Source organism: Vidua chalybeata, chromosome 2 (assembly GCF_026979565.1).
Source record: "Vidua chalybeata isolate OUT-0048 chromosome 2, bVidCha1 merged haplotype, whole genome shotgun sequence".
Classification (NCBI taxonomy): Eukaryota; Metazoa; Chordata; class Aves; order Passeriformes; family Viduidae; genus Vidua; species Vidua chalybeata.
In genome coordinates, this window is record NC_071531.1 from 80,560,101 (window position 1) to 80,582,720 (window position 22,620).

General features: G+C 40.2%; 1 protein-coding gene across 1 annotated transcript in view; it reads left to right on the forward strand.

Annotated features, from left to right (window-relative positions):
• TYR (tyrosinase) overlaps positions 1–15,345 on the forward strand; it is a 42,091-nt gene extending 26,746 nt beyond the window's left edge. The window contains exons 4-5 of the mRNA XM_053935158.1: positions 10,484–10,665; positions 14,863–15,345. Of these exons, the coding sequence (XP_053791133.1) occupies positions 10,484–10,665; positions 14,863–15,089 (409 nt within the window). The 3' untranslated portion in view covers positions 15,090–15,345. The remainder of the gene's footprint in view (positions 1–10,483; positions 10,666–14,862) is intronic.
• Positions 15,346–22,620: the final 7,275 nt, after the last annotated feature.

The window sequence follows — 22,620 nt, forward strand, 5'->3', positions numbered from 1 at the left end:
TCATTTACAACATTGGTGTTAAACAAAGGCTGACCTGACTAAGAAAAGCAACAGAGTTTAGATCAGGTATCTGATGGAATCTCAGTGCAGCTAATCCTCATTTAAATTCAATTCTTTCCAGCAGAGGTACAGAACAAGCTCCCACAGGAATTAGATTATTTTGCCAATAACTGGGTTAGGCAAAGTCACTACCTAGTCCTACGCTAGAGAATATGGACATTCCTCTGCAGAGATTCCTACACACTTTTTCCAACACTCAGCTCTTGTCTTTAGTGTAAAGCTTGGCTTATCCATTATCTTCCTCTTTAGTAGAAATAAAGCTCGGTGCATGGTAATATAACAGCAACTGATCAAAGGTGGGCTTAGCACTTGTTGTTTCATCCTACCCAGTTTTCTGAGAAGGCAAAAAAACAGTAATATTTCAGTAAGGTTTCTTTACTGGGAAAGTAGGTTACAGGACTGCTCAGCTTGTTAAGCTTTGTGGCAGGGGAGCCCAGACTTACATGCAGTGGAACTGAAGCCTCAGGTAGCTTCATGACTTTCTTGGGAAGGGTAAAGCAGTTTGCAATGAAACCAAATGATAGCAAATGGGGAATAGAAGTGCAGGACTTCAGCAACCCTCTCTGAAAGAGGAACAGATAGCAGTCATCTCTGCTCAAGATCATTCTATCTGAATGCTCTGCAGGAGTCTGGTGCTTGAGCAGCTTCTTTTCATGACAGAGGCTTGAGGAGCTGGTGACACTTTTTATTCTAGGAGAGAAACACTTGGAGGACTACATGATTATTGGAGCAATGAGGGGAAGCTATATTGCCCTCTGCAGCCAAATAAGCATGCAAAGCATCAATGAGAAATCTAATTGCATCTTCTTCAAATACCTGTGGAAGCTCAAGTTGTTTCACATAAAGAGGAAAAGTTTCAGATGGAAAGTATGAAGACCCTTCTCTTCACTTAGTCCTACAGACGTGTTGAGGGTGTTTGATAGATTAAGGGGAAAAGTTCTAAACCACCTTGGTAGGGAAAATATTTAAAAATATCTCATAAATGGCATGGAACTGTGTCAGGCAAGATCTAGGTTCAAAAAGGAGAAGCTCAGGAAACAATTCCCTAGTTTAGGGAAAGGTTCTTCACCCAGAGGGTGGTTGGGCACTGGAACAGGCTCCCCAGGGCAGTGATCACAGCACCAGCCTGACCGAGTTCAAGAAGCATTTGCACAGCACTCTCAGGCACATGGTGTGACTCTTGGGGATGTCCGGTGCAGGGCCAGGAGTTGGACTCAGTGATTCTTGTGGGTCCCTCCCAACTCAGGATATGATATGATTCTATGAATGCAGCAGCTGCAGTAACTTTAAGGCTTTCAAGAAACTGGGGCATAGGCAAAGTGGCACTGCTTTTCTCTTAGGTGGAATTGGTTGCATGGGACTACACCCTTGTCAATTCTCTCCCTCTTGTCTCCTTTATCTGACACTTTCCAAACATCCAGTTTGTGCAGTGAGAACAAAGGAGATGAAATGCTTGTAGTGAGATCCATGAAGCAGAGCTGTGCCAAGATACTCAGGTGTCACATGGCTGCCCAGCTCTGGTGGAACTGTGTAGTGGGTGGGAAGGGGACAGCATAGTGTATGCTATTATACCTCACTCAGAGAATGGTACTTTAGGAGACAGCCTGTAACTAGTATCAATCTTGCTGAGTAAGGAAGGGGCTTTATGTCATCTGCACGTTGTGCCTCCATATTTCAGGTGGTCTATTCCACTCAAGTCCACAAAAAAAAATCCCCACTTTTGGTTCAGAAGATGGGAAAAAAGGGAAAAAATGAAGTAGGCCAGATCTTTCCTGAAAATGAATATTCATCTTTCAGATGCATATAATTGATCTACATGGGGAATACATGCTCTGAGAAAAAAAATCAGAAGCACTGCTGTGTCTTCCATTATGTGGGAAGACATTTCTGCCAGGCTAAAACATCCTCTTTTCTTTCTGTTTCATGCAAGTCTATCTTTTAAGTGTTGACAAATCTAGAAGCCCAAGCTGCTATGGCTACCACAGCTTCATGCTCTTGGGTGCAACCAGTACTGAGGTTGAGAATGTATTCCCAACCTCACACACACACGCACACTAGGTGTATATATATGTGTACGCATATATGCAAACATGCTTGACCAGATATGCAGATCAATGCAAAAAATGCAGCACTCACACAAAATTCCAACAGCACCAACAGCGTCATCCTCTTTACCTGTTTGGCTGACCATGATGAAAGCCTGTTATGGGAAAATATACATCTATATAAAGATATATACATACACAGCCTACGTTCCCCAGTAACTGGCCTTAGGCACCCAATGTAGTCACTAACCCAAGCCCCTGACCTGCAGCTGCCTCACCCACAAGCAGGCACATGCAGGTGTGCATGCATGCACAGGTGTCTCTGGTGGCTGGCCCAGGGACTGGCACAGGAGTAACTTCACAGAGGTACTACAAAGGTTGGGGAAGAGGCAAAGTTGTCCAAAGATCCTTGCTGCAAGCTGCAGCTTGGAATTGATGATGGAAGCCCCTGGATGTTCTCCAGCAGCTGGGACTAGACAGAAAAAGCACTGTAACCCAGGGCAATCCTCAGCAGTGATTCACCAGTGGGGGACAGAGCCTCAAAGGCTTTGGATGGGCTTTCACAATAACTGAGGGCAGCATCTTAATTTTTAATCAGACACTTGCATTATGATGGTGTAATTTGTTTACAACCTTCCTGAGAGTCCCTGTAGTGTCTTTAGCCAACTTAAAACAAAAAGAACAAAAAAGAATACTGCAATATAACTGCATACATTGGCAAACAGTACAGTGCCTTGACTTTACAACCTAAGCATCAGCACCTCTTCCAGGACTGAAGCACCAATCTTTCTCCCAAATGCTTGGGATGGGAATTACCTGAGGTGACTTTGCAATACGAGCTGACTAGTGCCAACTTTTAAAGTGATGACTACTGTGTAATCACAGTCCTTGGGCTGGCATTTCAGCTTTCTTCAATTTATTTCCTTTTTCTTTTCTTTCCAAATTCAAATACGTGTTGCTTGCCAGATTTCTTCTACAGCATGTCACATCTTATGATACTGAAATAAATTGTATAAATGAGCTCTAAGCAACAATGTTCTGTATTCCTTCTGGCATAGTCAGTCTGACCTCATCTCATCTCACAACTGGAGATGAGGAATTAAAGTCTCTATGTCAAACCTGGCACAACAAAGGACACGGCTTTGGATTTGAACCTGACAAATTTATTAGTGCATTACAAAGCAGACATCTAGCAGCTGAGTGGTTAATACTGAGTGCAGGCTCAGCTGAGGCACATGTTTATCAGGCTATTGAGAAACAAAGAGCAAAATTTCCATGTTGCTTTAAGCCAGTTTGACCTAGCACATAGGTTAGGAAGAAGAAAAGTCCTGCTTGATAAGAAGTGCTACCCAGAGATGCTCACCTCAGTTTCTCCCTTGTGCTGGTACTGGCCATCACACAAAAGAATAATGAATCAGATCCATGGCTTTATCTCACCTAAACTATCCCAGAACAAATGAAAATAAAGGGGAGGTTTGGTTTTAAACCAAAGCACTTCCTTACTCCTGCTTATGGCATGGTTGTGCAAATGCTTACAAGGAAAGTGAGGACAAGGGGGTAGAAGAAAATCTGTACTGTGTCCCCTGCAGTGCAAAGGACCCAGAATGACCATGAGCCTTCACCATAAGGTGACTGTAGTCCTCCCACTGGGCACACCCTCTTGTTCCTTGTTGTATGGCAGAAATTCATACAGAGGAACTGAACCCTCTTCTTCCCCCTTCACCTCTCTCCATCTGTCCCTCATCACAAGGTAAAACACACTGGATTAATTTTTTTGTTAAATCTTCCTGAAGGGACAGTTTACACTATGAACCAGTGCCTTTGAGGTGGCTCAATCTTAGAAATGGATATTTAAGGTCTGGTTTCTTCTCTTACACTCTGTCAAGAGTACCTCTGCTCATGTCTGTGGTAGCACACTTGGGAAATGACCCTTAAAAGGACGCTTTGAAAAATGATAAAGAAAAATGCCAACTCTTATTTTTTTACTCTGCTTGTTCTAGATTTTAAGATTTCCTTCCTGTGAGCAGTATCTTTTTCAGAGTGCACAACACTATCTGGAAGAGTAGGAAGGAACCCAGCCTACATACAGCAATGCTTTTATACTCTGCCTGGTATTTCCCACTGGCAGCATAAACCCAGTTATTTCTTGGCTCATCCTTTCATTAGTTATAATCATATTGCATATATTATTCATAAAATAATATGAATTCATATTTTCAGTAAGAAAATATATATTGGTGGCCTTTTTTAAATCATCCTCAAATCAATCCTATTTTCCCACCACTCATTAAACCAAGGTGGGTTTGTGTGTTGGGGTTTTTAAATTAATTTTCCACTATGGCTCATTCAATTTCACTTTGTATAACCTGGTATGTATGGAGCAGAATGAAAAAACCCACTTAATTCTATTTATACACAATTAAATAGAAGTGATATATCTATGTCTTTTATAGGTGGCTTTAATTTTCACCATCTCACACTAAAATGTTTTGCAAAAGCTAAGTATATTTTCCCTGAATGAAAAATTTAAACTGACAAAGCATCTACCTACCAGGTAGGCATCATTATTACCTTTTACCACATACCAATACCTTGGAACCTATTAGAGCTGGTACACACAAGTATTAAGCATATCAGCAGTTTTATCAGCAATTATAGTGACCCATATACAGATATACAGAAAAAATTTAAATAAAATCAAGACTCCATGCTTTGCAGTGGTATAACCTAACTCTTAGAGGTTCCACAGTTTGGTATAAACTGGCCCCACAACTGAGGTCCCATTCCCCTACAGTGTGTCTGGTATGAATTTAGGTCAGTTATTTTTACTCACTGCCTGTTTTGTGTAGAATAAAGAGACTGCAAGAGACTCTAAGAATTTTTCAATATGCAAGAAAAATATTCTTTGCCTTTATGATTTTTGGGAATCCTCTGACCTGATTACCTTCCTTAGCTATTTCTGCATCAAACATGGCTTGTGACTGAATCAGAGCTTAAGTGACAGTGAACTCATCATGCCCCATGATCAATTTTTCCAAGGTTTAAATATAAACCTGAGCCTTATTTTAATCTACAGTTGTCTAAATGCATTCTACAATATTAAAATTCTGTTTCCTATGACAAAAATAACCTTTGCATAGGGTGCTGATTATCATAATCTAGTAATTACTTTGATGCTACACCCACTACAAAATAATTTCTCCTTTGGAAATGCATTTCAGAGAGATTGAGCCTCTCTGAGCACTAAATGTGAGACAGGGCATCTTCCAAAATTCAAATTATTCTCCAATCTCTTTCAGTTCTTAGACCTCTTATTTAGGACATTCAGTTTGGGCACTTTGATTTCTTCAAGAGAAGGAAAAAGTTTTCCAAATGCAAACAGTATTTTCTCTAATCTAGACAGAATTATTTTTTAATCTACCCAATGCTTTTAAATAAAAACTACCCTTTTCAAGTCAACTTTGCTTGCTGGGGAGGAAATACAAAGGGTATTAGGGCTATCAGGAGACTAACCTCTATTTAATTTACTTATTTTCCATGTTTTAAATTTCTATTTCTTAAGCTTTGATTGCCTGTGACCCTTCTAGGTAGACCTATCATCCTCAAGGATTTATGGTTTATTGCTGTTAGGCCAGGTTCTTTCCATTTCCATTCTCTGAATAAAATTCCTGACAACTTTTGGTTAGCTCTTCTCTTCTTCCATTTATCCCGCCTTGTCTTCCCACCACGCTCACATCCCATCTGCTTCCACAGCACTGCCAACATCTCCCGAGTGATGCCAGTCTAGCTGAAATTGCAATGCTCAAAAAGCCTCTGGAAAATATCACTTCCAGCTATACAAATAGCTACTGATCTGCTTGCTCTCTTTGTCTAGATGCTGAGAAAGAAAAAGTAACCAACCAGACTTCTGCAGGAGCCAGAGAGATTTCTCTCCTTCTCACTAAACTTATGTCCAGTACTCTTTTTTTTTTTTTTTTTTTTGCACAATTAGTATGGAGACTGGATATAGCAGAGCCTGATCTGAACTTTAGATGTCCCTTTTGTTACCTTTAGTTAAATTATGTCAAGAAAGGGAGGCAGTATGGAATAAAATGCCCCTGAAGATGCCCTTACCTCATGCTCCTGCTTTGTTAGGCTCTCAGGTCCAGGAAAGGATGCAGAGGTTCATATGAAGAGAATATAAGAGCAGTGGTTTGCCAAGATAATGAACAATTTGAGGGAGTTAATGTCTGCTGCTTTGCCACAAACCTGGCTTTTCTACCAGGAGCTTTGTCACTCCATGAAGGGACCAGCTAATTACCTCAGCATTTTGTCTCTCTGCATGTAGCATTAATTTTGCAGACCTAAGCTCTTCCAAGGCTGCAGCTCCTGAGAAAAGAACAGGAAACAACCACATATTTTCAAGATGCTAAAGGGAAATAACTTACATGACTGCGTAGGGGAAGAAAAGAAAAACTTCAATCAACTGTAAGCAGATCAACATCTGATGATGGGAACACTGATTTCTTTGTGTCATGGAAACCACCTGCCTGTTATTGGATTAAACAACTGTCTTTGTAGATCAAGGCACATGGAAGAATTGCAGTGATCCATCATAGCTGTTCTGATGTGTTCTCTCTGCCTTCAGGAAAGGACAGCCCTGCATGACAGAGAGAACACTTGATGCTAACTGCCTTAAATATAGTCAGGGCTGGAGAAAGCACCTTATTTGAAGAAAAAGGTATTCTACAATGTTTGACTTAGTGGTCACTCTGAAACAAAAGACAGCATGATTACTTTCTCCAAATACACTTTTTTTTTGGCCCAAATCTTTTCAATTAAGTCCCCAAGGACAGGAGCACTGTGCCAGTGTCACTACCTGGCTAACAGCAAAAGCCATAGGCTACTTCAGTATTTCAGTTTTCCTTAAAAATGTATTAAGAGAGTTAATGGACTTGGCTGGGGAGTCATGAAATGTAACTCTCTGATATGAAATGGCTTATGGTGCCCAAGGAGAACCATTTGTAGTTTACCAATACAGATGAAGTTGTGCCCTGTCTATGGGTTTTTCTCCCCAGCTGGATGTCATTGGGAGTTTTCTTTTTCCATTAGGCTGGGAAACTGTTCTTGAAAAGCAAGAGTAAGGTTCTTCTTCCATGACTTAAAATATGAGTCAGGAGTCTTGAAAAGCAAGAGTAAGGTTCTTCTTCCATGACTTAAAATATATGAGTCAGGAAGGGAAATGGCAGTGCCCCCAAAAGTGCCCCCTTTAAAAGGAGGAATACAAACAGATGATGTACATGTAAAAATATTACTGATATACTACATCTGTCAATTTTCTCACACAAAATTTAAAAAATCCATGAACACTCTCTTGAAAATACAAATCACCATGCATTATCTGGCCAGGAGAAAATAGTGTTTTGAGTCTATCTTACTGAACAAGCTGAGAACAAGCCTTTAAATTGAAATAATAAACGCAACTTCATCCAATCATTTTAATAGCAAGCAGAATATGATCCTAATCTTTCAAAGCGTCACATAAAACCCAAAATCAAAAAACCAAAGACTACTAAAAGATAAATGCACATGCCTAGCTGTTCTGAGTGAAGTAAAAGAAAATGTGACTCTTAAAGCTTTAAAGAATGTTTCTGAGATTTCTATGGTGATATACAGATATGTCCAATGAAAGAGATTTCAGCCAAGATTATAAGATCTTGTGCCAGCTAATGGAGAGAACTGTTCCCAAATAACTCAATGAATTGTGCAACATGACTGTGTGCATCAGCAAAACTCATCACATCAGGATTTAGAGGCATATGATCACATCTGAACCTAAAGATCAGCTGCAAAGGCAGGCAATTCAATGCTCCTGCTACTGCTAAGCAAAGTTTGATACCTCATGTGGGAGCCACGCTGCAAATGAAGGAATCCAAAAGTACATATGTTCATTTCCATGGAAATGTTTTGCATTTGCATTCCTTGAAAGATTACTGGCCTAAGGATTCTTATTAAAACATCTTATGCAACAGCAACACTTAATTCATGCAGTAAGGATGCTGACTTTCAGGGCATCTCTTGCAAAGCTATTACAGGCAAACAATGAGTTTTAGCTCTGAACCGTGCGCTCATCAGCCCTCTGAATTTTCAGATTGTGACTGCTCAGCATTTTCTAAAAATCAGGCCCCAGGAAGTACCTCAGATTGAGCATTCCAAAGTTAGGGTACAGATCATCACCAGACATTAAAAGCCTGATCCAAGTCCTACCTCTGCCTTCTTAAATTATTATCATGTTCCCACAACCATAATCTCCGCACCTCTAAATGTGCTGAGAAGAGCTATCTCAGCTCCCATCTACAACTGCTAGGAAAAGAAGGCTCTGATAGTCAGGGCACTTTATCCAAGGCATGAGTAAAAGCCAGGCAGGGAAAAGACTAGAGTACAACATTTCCCCACATCTCACCTCTCCTCAAGCTAAATTACTCCTTTATATTCTATGTCATTTTTAGTGATTACTGAATTTCTTCATGCTGTTCTCCAAAGATTACAGAGTTTCTGTTCAAACTTTCTTGAGATAATGCCAGCTGAAGTCTTCATATTGTTTAAACTTATCCATCTGAAAGCTTCAACTAAACATTATTATTCAGATAAGAGTTTTTCCAGACAGGATTGATGAAATTAACTGCAGAAGAGAGACATGAAGATTTTAATCAAAATTAATACCTGCATTGTAAAGGGTAGACAAGGTGTATGATCACAATCATGTTATCATTTATTGGAGGTTTTGATCCTAAAAAGAGAACTAAGATTTTGGCCCTACATCTATTTTGATGAGTATGAGAGGGCTTTAATTTGGTGGGCTATGCAGAGTGTTTCTCAATATTTCTGCCCAAAGATAAGAGGTAGAAATCTGCTGGCAGAATTCCTTGATAACCTGCAGAGATCCTCATACCCCTGAGCACTTGCATTTGGAGACTGTATTTCTGAGATAACCTGAATCCCTGAACAGTCCCTGGGGGGGAACAGGGGAGGGAAGTCCACGTCCTCCGGTCAGTGGCTAGTGTTGGGGAGGAGCAAATGTTGAGCTAAGATCTCCATTAAAGCACAATTTGCAAGTCTCTTTAGACCATTTCTATCCCTTATAACTGATAAATGAATCCAGTGATCCCTTCCTGAGCCTGATGTTGATAATAACCTCTCACCAGTATCTCTGGATTTAGTATGGAGTCCTCTTCCTTCATGCAGAAGATACCTGCATCTGCTTGCCCTGCATCACTTTTCCACCTTCCCTCCATCCTGGCACACTCAGGTGAATAAACAAAAAGGGATCAGAGAAAGGATTTGAGGATTGAAAGTGAAGAGTTGACCAGAAAAAGCTCAAAGGGAGGAGAACTGAGAATGTTTTGGAAGGTTCTTAATTTTGCTTTCCAAACACATTCAGTAGTTAAGTTGAAAATGCCACTATATACTTCCCTTGCTGCAGCCTTTAAGCTTTCTGCATTCAAGTTAAAGAGCAGACACACAGCCCTGTGCTGACAGAGAGCTAATGGAAGAAATTTTGGAAGATACATATGGAATGGAGCAGCTGAGGCTGGAGGTGTCGGGAACATCTTCTATTGGGTTTACATGGCAAGGTTTTGGCAATTAGGGGGCTACAGGGTTGGCTTCTGTCAGAAGGCGTCAGAAACTGTTTCAGCTGGCTGCAAGACAGACCTGACACTGGCCAAAGCTTGACACTGCAGTGCCTCTGGGATAACATATTTAAGAAGAGGTAAAATAAAGCTGCACAGCAGCTGGGAGAAAGGAGTGTTGAACAACAGTGCCAACAATAAGGTCAATGAAGAAGCTCTGGCTGGAGAAAGACACTTTACTGACAGCTGACCTGCTTTGTCAGCTTATCACTTCTTCCTCAGATGTTTCCACTCCTCTGGTGATGTCCAAAGGATCATGATGTAACTCATACTTCATTGAAAACCCTTGCTAAGAAATTAGAGGAAGAGGAACAGGACAGAGCAGCTCAAAACAAGACCATTCACAACTAGCTACAAATGTTTCTGAGAGTGAGGAGGAAGGAGTGAGGTCTTTAATCCTTTTCTCTCTATTCCTCACAACCCCATGAACTGCTGAGCACAGAAAGAAAGTGATTCACATTTATGGAATTTAAAAGCACATTCAGACTCTTTGCAGCAGCACAGGCATTTTCTTTTTGTAGGCTTGCATAGGAACTCAGCACTGAAGTGGATAACACCAAATTTGGAAAGCATTACACACACAAATACAAGACGTTGCATGCAACTCTGTCTCCAGCATTTTAAAAAACCCCATCACTATATTCTAATCTTCAAGAAGAAAAATTCTGCTAATTCCCATCATTAATTAGCATGCTTTCTCTTCCACAGCATTTTTGAACGATGGTTAAGAAGACACAGGCCCATGCTAGAAGTATATCCAGCAGCTAATGCACCAATTGGGCACAATCGAGAAAATTACATGGTCCCCTTCATCCCTCTTTACAGAAATGGAGAATTTTTTAAACCCTCAAGAGAGCTGGGGTATGACTATGAATATCTGCAAGAACCAGGTAACATCATAATTTTGGGTAAAAGTGGAAATGTAAAATTTGTTGCCTATAACCTGGAATATGTCTGTCATATGAGAAGATAAAAAAATCCTTCTAATTCCAGATTTTTTCCTGAATATAATCCTTAATTGCACCTGCTTTTCTCACTTTTCTGGTTTCATATATGTGATGGGTGAGCAAATGGATCATGGGTCAGTCAGAAAGGGTTATGGGGAATGGGGTGACATCAGACTGAGGACCTCTCATTAGTGGGTTCTGCAGGCCTCAATCCTCAGTCTTGTGCTCTTCAACATCTTCATAAATTACTTGGCCACAGGACTGGAAGTGATACTAAGCAAATCTGAAGACTATACAAAACTGGGAGGAGCTGTTGGCTCCCTTGAAGGCAGGGAGACCCTGCAGAGAGACCTCAGCAAATTAGAGGACTGAGCAATCACTAATCATATAAGGTTCAAAAAAGGGGAAGTGTAAGATTCTGCACCTGAGATGGGACAGTCCTGGATGTATGGACAGACTGGGGAATGAGATGCAGAAAATACTTAGTCCAGGTGCTGGAATATAAGCTCATGAAACAGCCAGATCAAGACCAGAAACACATAAACATATTTTTTAATCAGACATTAGTTTCCTAAACTCCTCTTATTGCTAGAATTGTACAACTCAGACATAAGTGGCAAATATCATGACTTTCAGGAATTCTGGATCCTGAAATTGTACTGCAAGAGGAAGGAAATGGTAAAATACTTACCATCCAATAATTAATTTCTGTTGCCTTTTGGACTCTTGCTTTTTCCCATGGGAGCACATAGTCCTCAGAAAAAGAAAATCCTATTAAATTCTGCCCATGTTTTTAACAGAGGTAAGGAAAGTAGTTCCTTAATTATTCTGGAAGATCAACACAATGAATGAAATTCAACCTTGTTCAGAAAGCCCAGATAATCCTCAGATGTCGCTCAACCCCTTGTTAATCTTGCTGAGAAGAAGCAAGCTTAAGCTATTTCTTATCTGAAGGGAAAAACTGGTTACAAATGCAAAATGATTGGACTTTCAAATTACAGACACAGATTTTCTCACTCCAGTGTATAAATACAGACTTTTCTTTAGGAGAAGAGAAAGTCTGTGATTGGCAAACAGGAAGTACTGGTCAAGTAGGAAACATTTATGAAAGAAAAAAAAAGTCAGTAAAAAAGATCTGGGTCATCAAGAAAAGGCAGTATTTCTGCAGATCTTTCAGATAAGGAAGAAGAGGTAAGGCAAAGGAAGACAACAAGACAGAATGAGGAATGAGCACACAAGATCTGGCTCATTTCTATTCTCAAAATCTGTCTTGTTTGCTCTTGAATAAAGTGGTTTGGGGGCAATTTTGGTGGTTCTGTGTTGACAGGTGGACTAGATGGCCTTGGAGGTCTCTTCCAATGTTGACAATTCTATGACTCTGTGAAGAGCTGCAGTTCTGAGTTACAGTACCAACAACTTAGAAGAGATGAAGTAGGATTACAAAGAGTGTGGTGAGGCTAGTTACAAGAAATAAAACTTGGAAAGAATCCAATGACAAAACGGCTTTTTAATGCTAAATTATATTGTTGTTGTGTCCCTGAGGAAAAACTGGTGCCTGTAGCTCTGCTTTCCACTGCAAAGCAAATCTGTGTAGTACAGAGTTTTAATTGCAGCTTCATTTATTTTCATATATATGACAGTGCTGAAGCAGAAGTGGTGTCAAACAGTGTGTATGGAAATCCATCCCTCAGGACTCCAAGGCACATGTCACAGTGTAGCTACTGGGGAGCTGCTCTGAGCAGAAGCTGTAGCAGACACCCAGCTTTCCCTGACATGAAAACCATGAGCTGTAAAATGACCAAAACCTGCATGGCTGCCTGAAAACAAACATGAGTCAGTATCAGTAACAGAGATTTGGAAGATTAACGGCACCACCTAACAATAGCTGTCAAAAGAAGTTACTCTGCTAAGAGTTGTTTCAAGACCTATATTTCACCACCTGGACTAAGATTTTTTTTTTAATTTTTTTTCCTTTTTTTTTCAGAAATGAAAACAGATAAATTTACAGATGCAGTCTTGACTTTTGCCCAGAAAATCTCCCTCTCCCAGTGGGAAGAGTTTTATAGAATTACAGAATCATTTAGATTAGAAAAGACTTCTACGATCATGAAGTCAAACCATAACACCAGCACTGTCAAGCCCACTAAACTATACCCTAGCACCACACCCAAATGATTTTTGAACACTTCCAGGGGTGGTGACTCTACTACTTCCATCTGCAGCTTGTTCCAGTGCTTGACAATCTTTCCATTAAAAGAGATTTTCCAAGTTGTAATAATGAGGAGACTGATGAAATCTGTAGGAGCTGGGAAATTTTCACCACTACAAAGACAAGTAACTATGCCTTAAAGCTGACTGAGGGACTCCATAACTTGAATCTCCCCTAGCTCATCTTTCTAGTATTGATTGTGGAAGTCAGAGGTATTTCTTGTGAACACCCAGAGGTACACAACCAGTGAACAACAAACACACAAGAAATGGCAGAAGCCAACTATCCCACTCCTCTATCACACCTAGTTTAAAGTCTTCTCTATCAACCCTGCTAATTCCTGGCCCATGATTCTTTTCTCCCTCTGACTCAGGTGTACCCCATCTAACATGAGCAGGCCTGGTGCTGTAAAAGACACCCCAGACAGAAACCCCAGAATTCCACCTATGGCACCAACCTCTTGGCTGTGTATTGATCTGTTGAGTTTTCCTATTCCTTTCAGTATTTTCCCCTAGTACTGAAGGAATCAAGGAGAATACTATCTGAACTCCTTTAACTGCCCTGAAGCCCCTTAAGATTACTTCTCCTTCAGTCTCACCCCTATCCACCTGGAATACTAATAGAGGGTAGTCAGGGGGCCACACCAAATCAGGCAGCTTCGGGGCTACATCCCTTAGCCAGGCCCTGGGAGGCAGCGTCTTTTCAAAGCACAATGCATGTAACAGCATATTCTTGGAAGTACAATGACCCAAGAGGATATATGGATTGTTTTCTGGGCACCAGTGAAAATGCAAGATAACAGGAAGACATTTACAGCATTTGTGGGGGTACAACATTCTAGATATGGTTCAGTACATCTAAATCAGTCCAGATGCACAAAGAGCATTCAGAAATAAACCACCATGGGAGTTTCTAGAGAAGGTGCCCATAGAGGTGCTTTTTCTTTTTCCTACTAGCTATTAATTACTGCTAATAATGGTCTTAGAGCTAATAATTGGGAGATGTGGATTCCAAATCCTCCTTGGCTCAAGTGGACAAGTATTCCTATTTTTCAAATTCAAGCCAGCACATTGTTGGATGCATTTTGGACAGGTTTCTTTCCAGCCTCTGCTGTGAAGTGAGAACCCTGTATGGCAGGGTTTTCATAATTCATTAAGCTATAGCAAGATGAACAAATTCATATCACAAAGCAAGAAGGCAGCTGATTATCTGACAGCTGATCATCTGGATTCACCAGAGAAAGAGGATTTGTTGTGCAGAATGACCACAGAATAGTTGTTTACTGTGGAATAGTTGTCTACAGGGGAATTGTCAAAGCAAGTGGAATGCAGGTTCACAATTAGTGAATGGAAACTTTTTTCCCCACTCAATATGTAGTAAAGACAGGGATATTTTTGCTGCTAAAATTGTGGTAGAAGTTCAAAGAGCATCTTGAAAAGATGATAGAAAGAGAAAAAAAAATCCTCCAATGACTATTACACACAATAACACAACATCTGGTTCAGGAAATCCCTGACCTGCAAATTTTTTGTAGGCTGGGTAAGTATTTTGTGAAGGCATTGTAATAGATGACCTTTTCTTAAGCTCTATCTAGTGTCCTGCCTCAGTTATTGTTGCCAAAGGATGCTGAGCTAGCAGGACCTTTGCTCATACAGTATCAAACTTCTTGGGTTACAGTCTGAAGTTCTGACAAAACTGTGAGGAACACTGGGGACAGAGAACTCTGTGCCAGCGTTGGACATGAAGATTGAGAAATAGACTACCAGGGCTGAAGAGATTTGTTTAAAACTATTTGTGGCTCTCTGATAATTTCTACTACTCTTGCCTCTTCATACTCAGCCTTCCAGTATTATCTATTATAGAACTTCCATAAACTGACAACACATTGCATCAAGTAAAATGATCTTTCTTTTTCTCTTTGATTTTTCAAGCCCTTCAGTCTTTCCAAGACTTTTTGACACCCTATCTTCAGCAAGCCCGTCAGATCTGGGCTTGGTTGGTTGGAGCAGCTGTGTTTGGAGGCATCATTACTGCTGTGCTCACAGGGCTCATCAGGGCCTGCCAGAAGAAAAAAGGAGGAGGAACTTCTTCAGAGATACAACCCTTGCTCATAGAAAGTGAAGACTACAACAATAAAAGTTACCAGTCCAATTTCTAGAGGCCTCCAGTAACTCAGTCATGTTACTAAGGTGCTAATCAAGCATGTAATGTTTGATTGATGTTTACAAATACCTTGTTGAGGTGTGCTGCAGAAGCAGGATGGGAAGTCTCAAGTCTCTTTTAAAAATCTCCAATTTTGCAACATCAGATCCACTCCTAAAAAAATCTCCCAGATTCAACATTAGCTATGATGCCACCCAAAGAACACTGTATATTTCCTATCCTTCATTAAATAATGCTCCTATGAAACCAGACTGGCTTGTGTGGTGGATTTAATGCAAAATTCTATTTTATTTGTTTTTTAACAACTGCAAATTGGGTCCAATTCCACTGTCCAATCCATGTGTTTGGCACATAGATATACTGACAGGTGCCTGACTGCATAATTGGTGCTACATCCACTCCACGTTTGAATGTAAGAGCAAAAAAAGCCCTTTAGTTCAGCTAGCAAAATATACAGTGATTGAGCAGACTGACTGTCCCATAGACAAATTTTCTTCTGGTACGGAAGCTTTTCCCTCCAGCTCCTATAATGTCTCATAATGTTTGTCCTTGATTGAATGTCATCAGCAGAAGAAAGGAAGCTCAGAAACCACTTCTCACTTGCTTTAAATGCTCATTAGTTGTTGTCTTCTGTACTGACTTGCATTTATCTGGGGAGCTGGGTGATTTTCAGGAGAGGAAACCTGGTCTCACTGTGCCCACCTCTGTTCCAGTTAATGACTGCTCACGTTATGGCTGACTATTGGTTGCTCAATATGCACAGATTCCATGAAGTGACCCACACATAACAGAACAAAGTGTGGTGGGTTGACCCTGGCTGGACAGCAGGTGCCCACCAAAGCTACTCTGCATGGCACAGATAATATACACAAAAGTTCACGTGACAAGATAAGGACAGACAGAGATTATTTACCAAATACTGTTATGAGCAAAACAGACTTGATTTGGGGAAATTAGTTCAATTTTAATTTCCTGCCAACCACAAGTAAGAATAGGATAATGAGAAATAATAATAGTAATAAAAAAATACACCTTCTCCAACCCCTCCCTTCTTCCTAGGCTCAAATCCAGATTTCTCTACATTCTCCATGCCAGCAGCACAGGGGGATGGGGAATGGGAGATGTTATATCTCAGCTGTACAGACCCATTTAGGTCTTTAGAGGGAGAGAGAATGAAAATTCTGTAAGTTCCCAGGGGCTTCCCAGGAAGAGTCTCCTGTTGGAGTCTGGAACTTGTATGCTTCTGGGGTCCCCAGTCCTGGAGTTAGAACATGACTGGAATATGTTGGAATTGTGTACCTTAAAAGTCCCAAATGTCCAGCTTTGAGACAGTCTGAATGGCTGTGGCAGTCTGGGACTGACTGGCAGAGCTGTGACCCCTGTTTGGGTGCTTGCCCTGACAGAAATGCCACTCCTGTGTGTGATGCTTGCTGAAAAAAAGTGTCACTATGCAAAATATTTCAGTGTCAGTAATGCGATGTCATTCTTTGAAAAGTTGTTCTGATAGAAAAATCCTAACTGTATTAAGCAAGTTTATTTCAGTCTTTTCAGTATTCCTTGGTGATAGCATTTCATTTTCCCACTGATCAAGTTAATTTTTACCAGATGTCACCCGCTTGCAAAAGACCAACAAGTCATTTCTGATTCAATTCTTCAGCTGTTCATGTCTTCTCCACAGATCATGAGTGTTCCCTGGGCCTCCCTCCTTTGGCCATGGCAAATCACCATGTGTGAAAGGATCAAAGTGAAGCTTTGGCTCATCAAGTTTTCTAAATCCTACTTTTTGGCAGCTCTTGACCCTCCCTTCTTCCTCAAAACCATGGAATACATAATTTATACTTGTGACCAAACTCATGACCTATTAGTGAATGCCTGTTTATGCTCTGCCCAGATCATTTACCAATTCCCAGGCAGGCTTTTTCCTTTCCTTCAGTGCAGGATCTAACAGCCTGTTTTTTTTCCTCTGGAAGTTTCATCACAGAGAATCCAAACTAGCTCTAACTGCTGAAAGAGAATTTTTATCCCTTTCATATTTGTAGGCACACCCCCAAGCAATTTTCCCACTCACCATATGACCTGGAGACCACATCTGCTTTGAGAGGGAACAAAGAACACAGGCCTGTTTCCACCAGTCAACATGGTCTGTGGCCAGGAATAGATAGCACAGTGTATATTAATCTTAGTAACTAGGACAGAATTTACACAAGCAACACCTGCTGGTTCTCTCCATTGTTGTGGCATTTCTGCTCAGACCAGTGGCCTGATGCCAGCTGGGAGTCAAACCTCTTCAGAGGTGTATCTGACTCGGAGCACATGGAACCCCAGCTGTTTCTCTTGTCTGGGCAAAGTTGTTTAGGTTCCTTTGGTATGGGAAGCAAATATTGCTGTGCTACGTGTGGACTGACAGCACCAACCTTAAAGCAACTGTCCTGGGACAGGAGAAATTGTCCAGTAGACATGCCTTTCCTTTGGCTTTTTGGGGACCCTGCATCTTAGCTTGGACCAGCCACCTATGTTTTGGATGGGTCAGAAAGAAGGAGAGGCCTCATTTATCACCATGGCACTAAATGTTTTCTTGGCCAGGAGACATTGTGCACTGCCAGGAGACATTGTGCTTTCTTGTCTGCAAGCTACAAATGCAATGGCACATTCCTTTTCTTCTCAGGGTCATGCTTAGGGTTGTGTTTACTTCTGTGCTCAGACATATGTTGAATTAAATGTTGAAGGACCTCTTTTCATCATAAATGCTTCCCTGAGATAGAAGCTGGAGCAGCACTATTTTTTAAAATTAGGAATGAGGTAATGCCACAAGGCTGTGCTTGCAATTTGACCTCACTGAATCAGAATGATCAGAGTTTAAACAAAACCCTGTCTTTACCTTTTCCTCTGTCTGGCCAAGGTATCTTAAAAGAAACTTCCCATTGCCATTAAGCAGCTGGATCAGGCCAAAAACAGGGCATTACAGTACTTGGTGCTTGAAATCTAGATCCTGTGTATGTACACCAGGCAACCACATAAACCTTCACCCAGTGGGCACTGAGGTCAGGCTTGTACAAAAGTACTTGTTAAATGAGGAGCCCACCAGTTTAAATGTCTAGGGAAGTATTTGCAGCATCATCACCATGTGGTTTCACATAAAAAAGATTAAGAAACCTAGAGCATACCTGATAGCTTCATTATAAGGTAGTCAGCTTTGAATATCTCTGGCTTTTGCAAGAGACTGTTACCTCTGTCAAGTTTTTCATTTTCTAGCCTGGTCTCTTACTTCTTCAGACTGTTAAGAGTCACATTTAGTCAAAGCAACACAATAAACAGCTGTCAGTTTTTTCATTCTGTTCTTCCTTCCACATTTTACCCAAATTTGTATTTTTAGCACCTGGCCTCTCCATTGAGTTAAATCTGTAATTCACCATCTGTGTACCCACATGTGTATGCATGTAAATTTTGAATCAGTCTCCATAGTGAGCTGAAAACTGGCAGCAATGAGACCTTGCCATTAAAAATGGCCTCTAACTGTAATTTTTGTAATAAGCTTTGAATTAGATATGAAATAAATCTTATAGCTACAAAATCAACTTATTTCTGCATATTCATCCTCCACCCATGACGGTTTTTTGGTATCCTATTTCATAAACGGGACAAATGTCCCCACAGTTCTGTCCATTTACCTCCTTCTCTCGGGAGCATCAGTTATGCAGAATTCACACGATGCCAAAAAGTTCTGGAGATCTGATTGATTAATAAAATATGTAGAAAAACAAGCAGTTTCCCCACATACAGGATAAAAAAATCCTCTTTGAAACAAGAATTTGGCAGCAAACATTAATTCTGGACCCTCGCTGTGGCTTAGTACTTCCAATCACGTCCCTTCATGAAACTTGATTCCCTCTCCTTTCATCCCACACTGCTCTGTCTTATCTGACCAGAAAAGGGATCCCTGGGGGTTCAGTGGTGGGTCTGTCCCACAGTTTTGAGGCTGGTATAGTAGTGGTGATGACAGGCATGGTGGTGTATGTACAGTAATGTGCACATGGAACTTAAAGGAACTTGGGTATATAAAAGCATCTCCCTGCTTTTCTTCACTGTTTTCTAGGAAAAGAAACATTCTCAGGCAATAATAAGCAAATAAGGAATTGTCAGGTCAATTACATATTGTCAACAAATTTTCGCACATATTCCTGTAATCAAAACAATGTTAAAATGCTTCTGGCTTGAATTTGGAAAACTTAATGCTTCTGGTTTCTTGGAAAACTTAAGCACAACCATTTCAATGTGCTACATTTTCAAACTGGTGTACATCTTCCCAAGCACTTTCAACAGCAATGCCATAAATATAAATAGTCTGCAGAGCCTCTTAACTCTTCGGGCAGAGCCATGAACAAGGCTTTTATTTGCCTTGCATACAAATGCAACTTTCCTTGTAATCAGGTTCTGTTTTTCCCCGCCAGTGATTCATGATAGGAAATTTTCTACAACAGTTATGTCTTCACTCACCTTCATTCCTTTGTACAACCTATCAGAAATAAATAGTCTATACACACCACAGAAAAATATATATTTCTGGAAGAAGTGCTAAAAGCTTAAGTTCTTTGCATATGACCCCTTCATGCAAAAGCAATAACATACAAAAAAAAAATGCTGGCTATTTTGTCACAGAGCTGAATGTATCAGGAAGACGTATTAAAAGCCTGAAGGCCTGGACCATTTTCTCATAAATTTATGGGAGATTGGCAAGGTGGTGCTCTGCTAAATTTACTACGGACTGATTAAATTGTCAGATGACCTGTAAGAAAGAAACACATGGTTAAACAGCCTGAAAAATACCAAATTATCAAAATGACAGTATTTGTACACATAAATACTTAATGGTGCAATTATGAGAAAATGTGATTTTTTATAAAACTGAAGCACCACACACATCCCAGAGTAATAGAGCTACTACAGTCATTAGCTGATAACAAAATACATATACTCATAGCAAAAATAAAAATATTGAAATAACTGTACACTCACTAGAATACCAAAAGTAGCGCAACACGTGTGCACGTTTGTAATCAGGCACTATAAGGACTTTTTCCAGCTCCCCTTTTATCTGGATGATGTTACAGTCATTTATAACAAAAGCAAGTGAATGTAAGATTTCTCAAGTCAGAACAGTGGCAATTTGTTTTAAGTTTCATCTTGCCAGTTAATACCAGTGACCACTGAAGATACAGACCACTAGAGAATTTAGGCTCCGTGTCCTCTTTCACATAATCATGGACTTGAGATGCTGCTTTAAAATTAATTTTAGTCTTTTAATTCTATAGTCTGTGGTCTCAATTATTTAATCCAGAGAGCTGACTTTCAAAGCATCAACCTCCTATTAATATTCAGGGAGAACCAGACTCTTAACAACTCTCATTTGAGAGCAGAAATGAAAACCAGGCTTTTCTGTCTTCCTCACAGCTACTTCAGAAAATCAGTTCACTTCTAATCAGTAAGACTCTTCCTTTTTTGTGAAACAAATATGCTTAAATCTAGAAGTCTAGACACTGGGTCTTAAAAGTGGTGGCCTTTTGTCTCATTCTAGCAGCCATGGCACTCTAAAGCACCAAACAGGGATGTCTGCAGGGAAGCTGTCACTTCAGAAATTGTCTGGGCAATTGTCTTAGCAGTCTGGGCACAAACGACAGATTGCAAAAACTCTGCAGTCATCCTAATTAAGGTGACATTCTCCTACAAGAAGACATACTATTGTAAAAAGTTACAGGAAGGCTTGTTTGCAAAATTAATCTGTAGAGAGATCAGAAACTGTGGTCTAACAAAATTAAGTTTCAGGTAAACCAGAAAACAGTTTTGAGGAGAAAGAAAAGCTGCTGGTTACTCAGACCATCAGTCATCAATTCACAATGCACAATTTCAGATTAGAAAGCACAGTGTTATTAAGGTCAGTCTAATACTTGTGCATATCCTAACTAGAAACCAGAAAGATAAATGATAAATAATGGAGCCATTAAATTCACAGGAATTAAATTTGGGAGGAGTCAGAAAATGGATGAGAAATACAGATTATTTGAAGTAATCTTACTTACAAAAAATGATGATGGGTTTTTGGGAGAAAAAATCCAAGTTGTTGCATTGATTACAAATAATTCCAGTGTGCCACTCTTCAGCCCTCCAGTAATATCCACGTGCATGCAATGCACTTTTGGGCACATTTAAGGCAAAGCATCAGGTTCTCTGCTGTGAACAAGGCTGTGGCTGGATTGCACAGCCGCTCCCCAGCTTCCAGAGGCTGGTAGGACCAGCAAGGGGTTACTTATTCCTTTTATTCCAGTATTAGAATCAGGAATAGGTGAGGAATCACCTGTGCGTACTCCTCAGATGGTTTCAATTTTTCAAATGTTCAAATAGTATTCTTAAATGGTTCTTCAGCTGAGATAATTCAGGACAGGGGAGCCAATTCATATCTAACCAGCACCCATGTTTACAGCCCATATCATGCTGTATTCTCCAAATAAATGAATATGTTCCCTGTAACACCAATGGAGGGGAAAAAATCACTTTTGAAATGACTTTGTATCCTGAAAGCAAAAATCCAAGTCAGGTGTATCAGATCCCCATGGAGGGTCTTCAGAGGTTTTCACATCTGCCCCCTGACAATGTGAGAAGGGTGTTCATTTACCTGAGGAGATTTGGTCTATGAAATAACTTATATTCATGTGAGATTGTTGCTCAAGTCAGGCAGAGCCGCTGAGCCCAAAGCTGCTAATTTTCTCTCTAGAAAAGCTCACAGGCTACTGTGAGGAGTCTTTGCCTACTATTGCCCATCCTTCTGCTCACATCCTTATCAATAATTTGTCATAGTCCATGATACCCATATAGTGTTGAAGTGGGGAGAAGGAAGTTTTTCTCTTCCATCAGGAAAACAGCAGACTGCAATACTTACTTTGTTGTCCACTGTAAGGAGAGTTTATTATTTGCATCAGCATTTTTAGCCAGGTTTAGCAAAAAAAAAAAAAAAAAAAATTGTGTTCCCTTTTCCATAATCTTTTTGCATGAACATTGAGATTGCTCTCTTGACCAAATGCATTTGTGAAATATATAGTTTCCCATAAAAACTCTCCAAATATCAGACAGAAAATCAAAACGCAAGAGCCAAAACATATTTTGCCAAACCTCATTACTTGGCATGGGGAAGGTGAGTGGGAAAGGACATTCCTCTTAATGAAAAACACCATAATAATTTTTGAAAATATAATTTTTTTCCTCTGATAACTCTACCCTGCCTGCCACTGACCCTGCATTTAGTATAAGTAAACACTTTTTGCAGTTCCACAGATCAGGAACTTTTCTAAATTGCAGCTGTTAGATTTCCCTATAAGTTTTTAATTTAATGACTAAAAATAAATGAGAAGGAATATACAGGAGTTTGTTGTTGGTTTTGTTTTTTTTTTTTTTTAATCTTGCTGCTGTTAAACTCCTTTTTCTGGAGGGATGGTACCTTTTCACATCATTGTATCACCACCACTGAGATACACTCA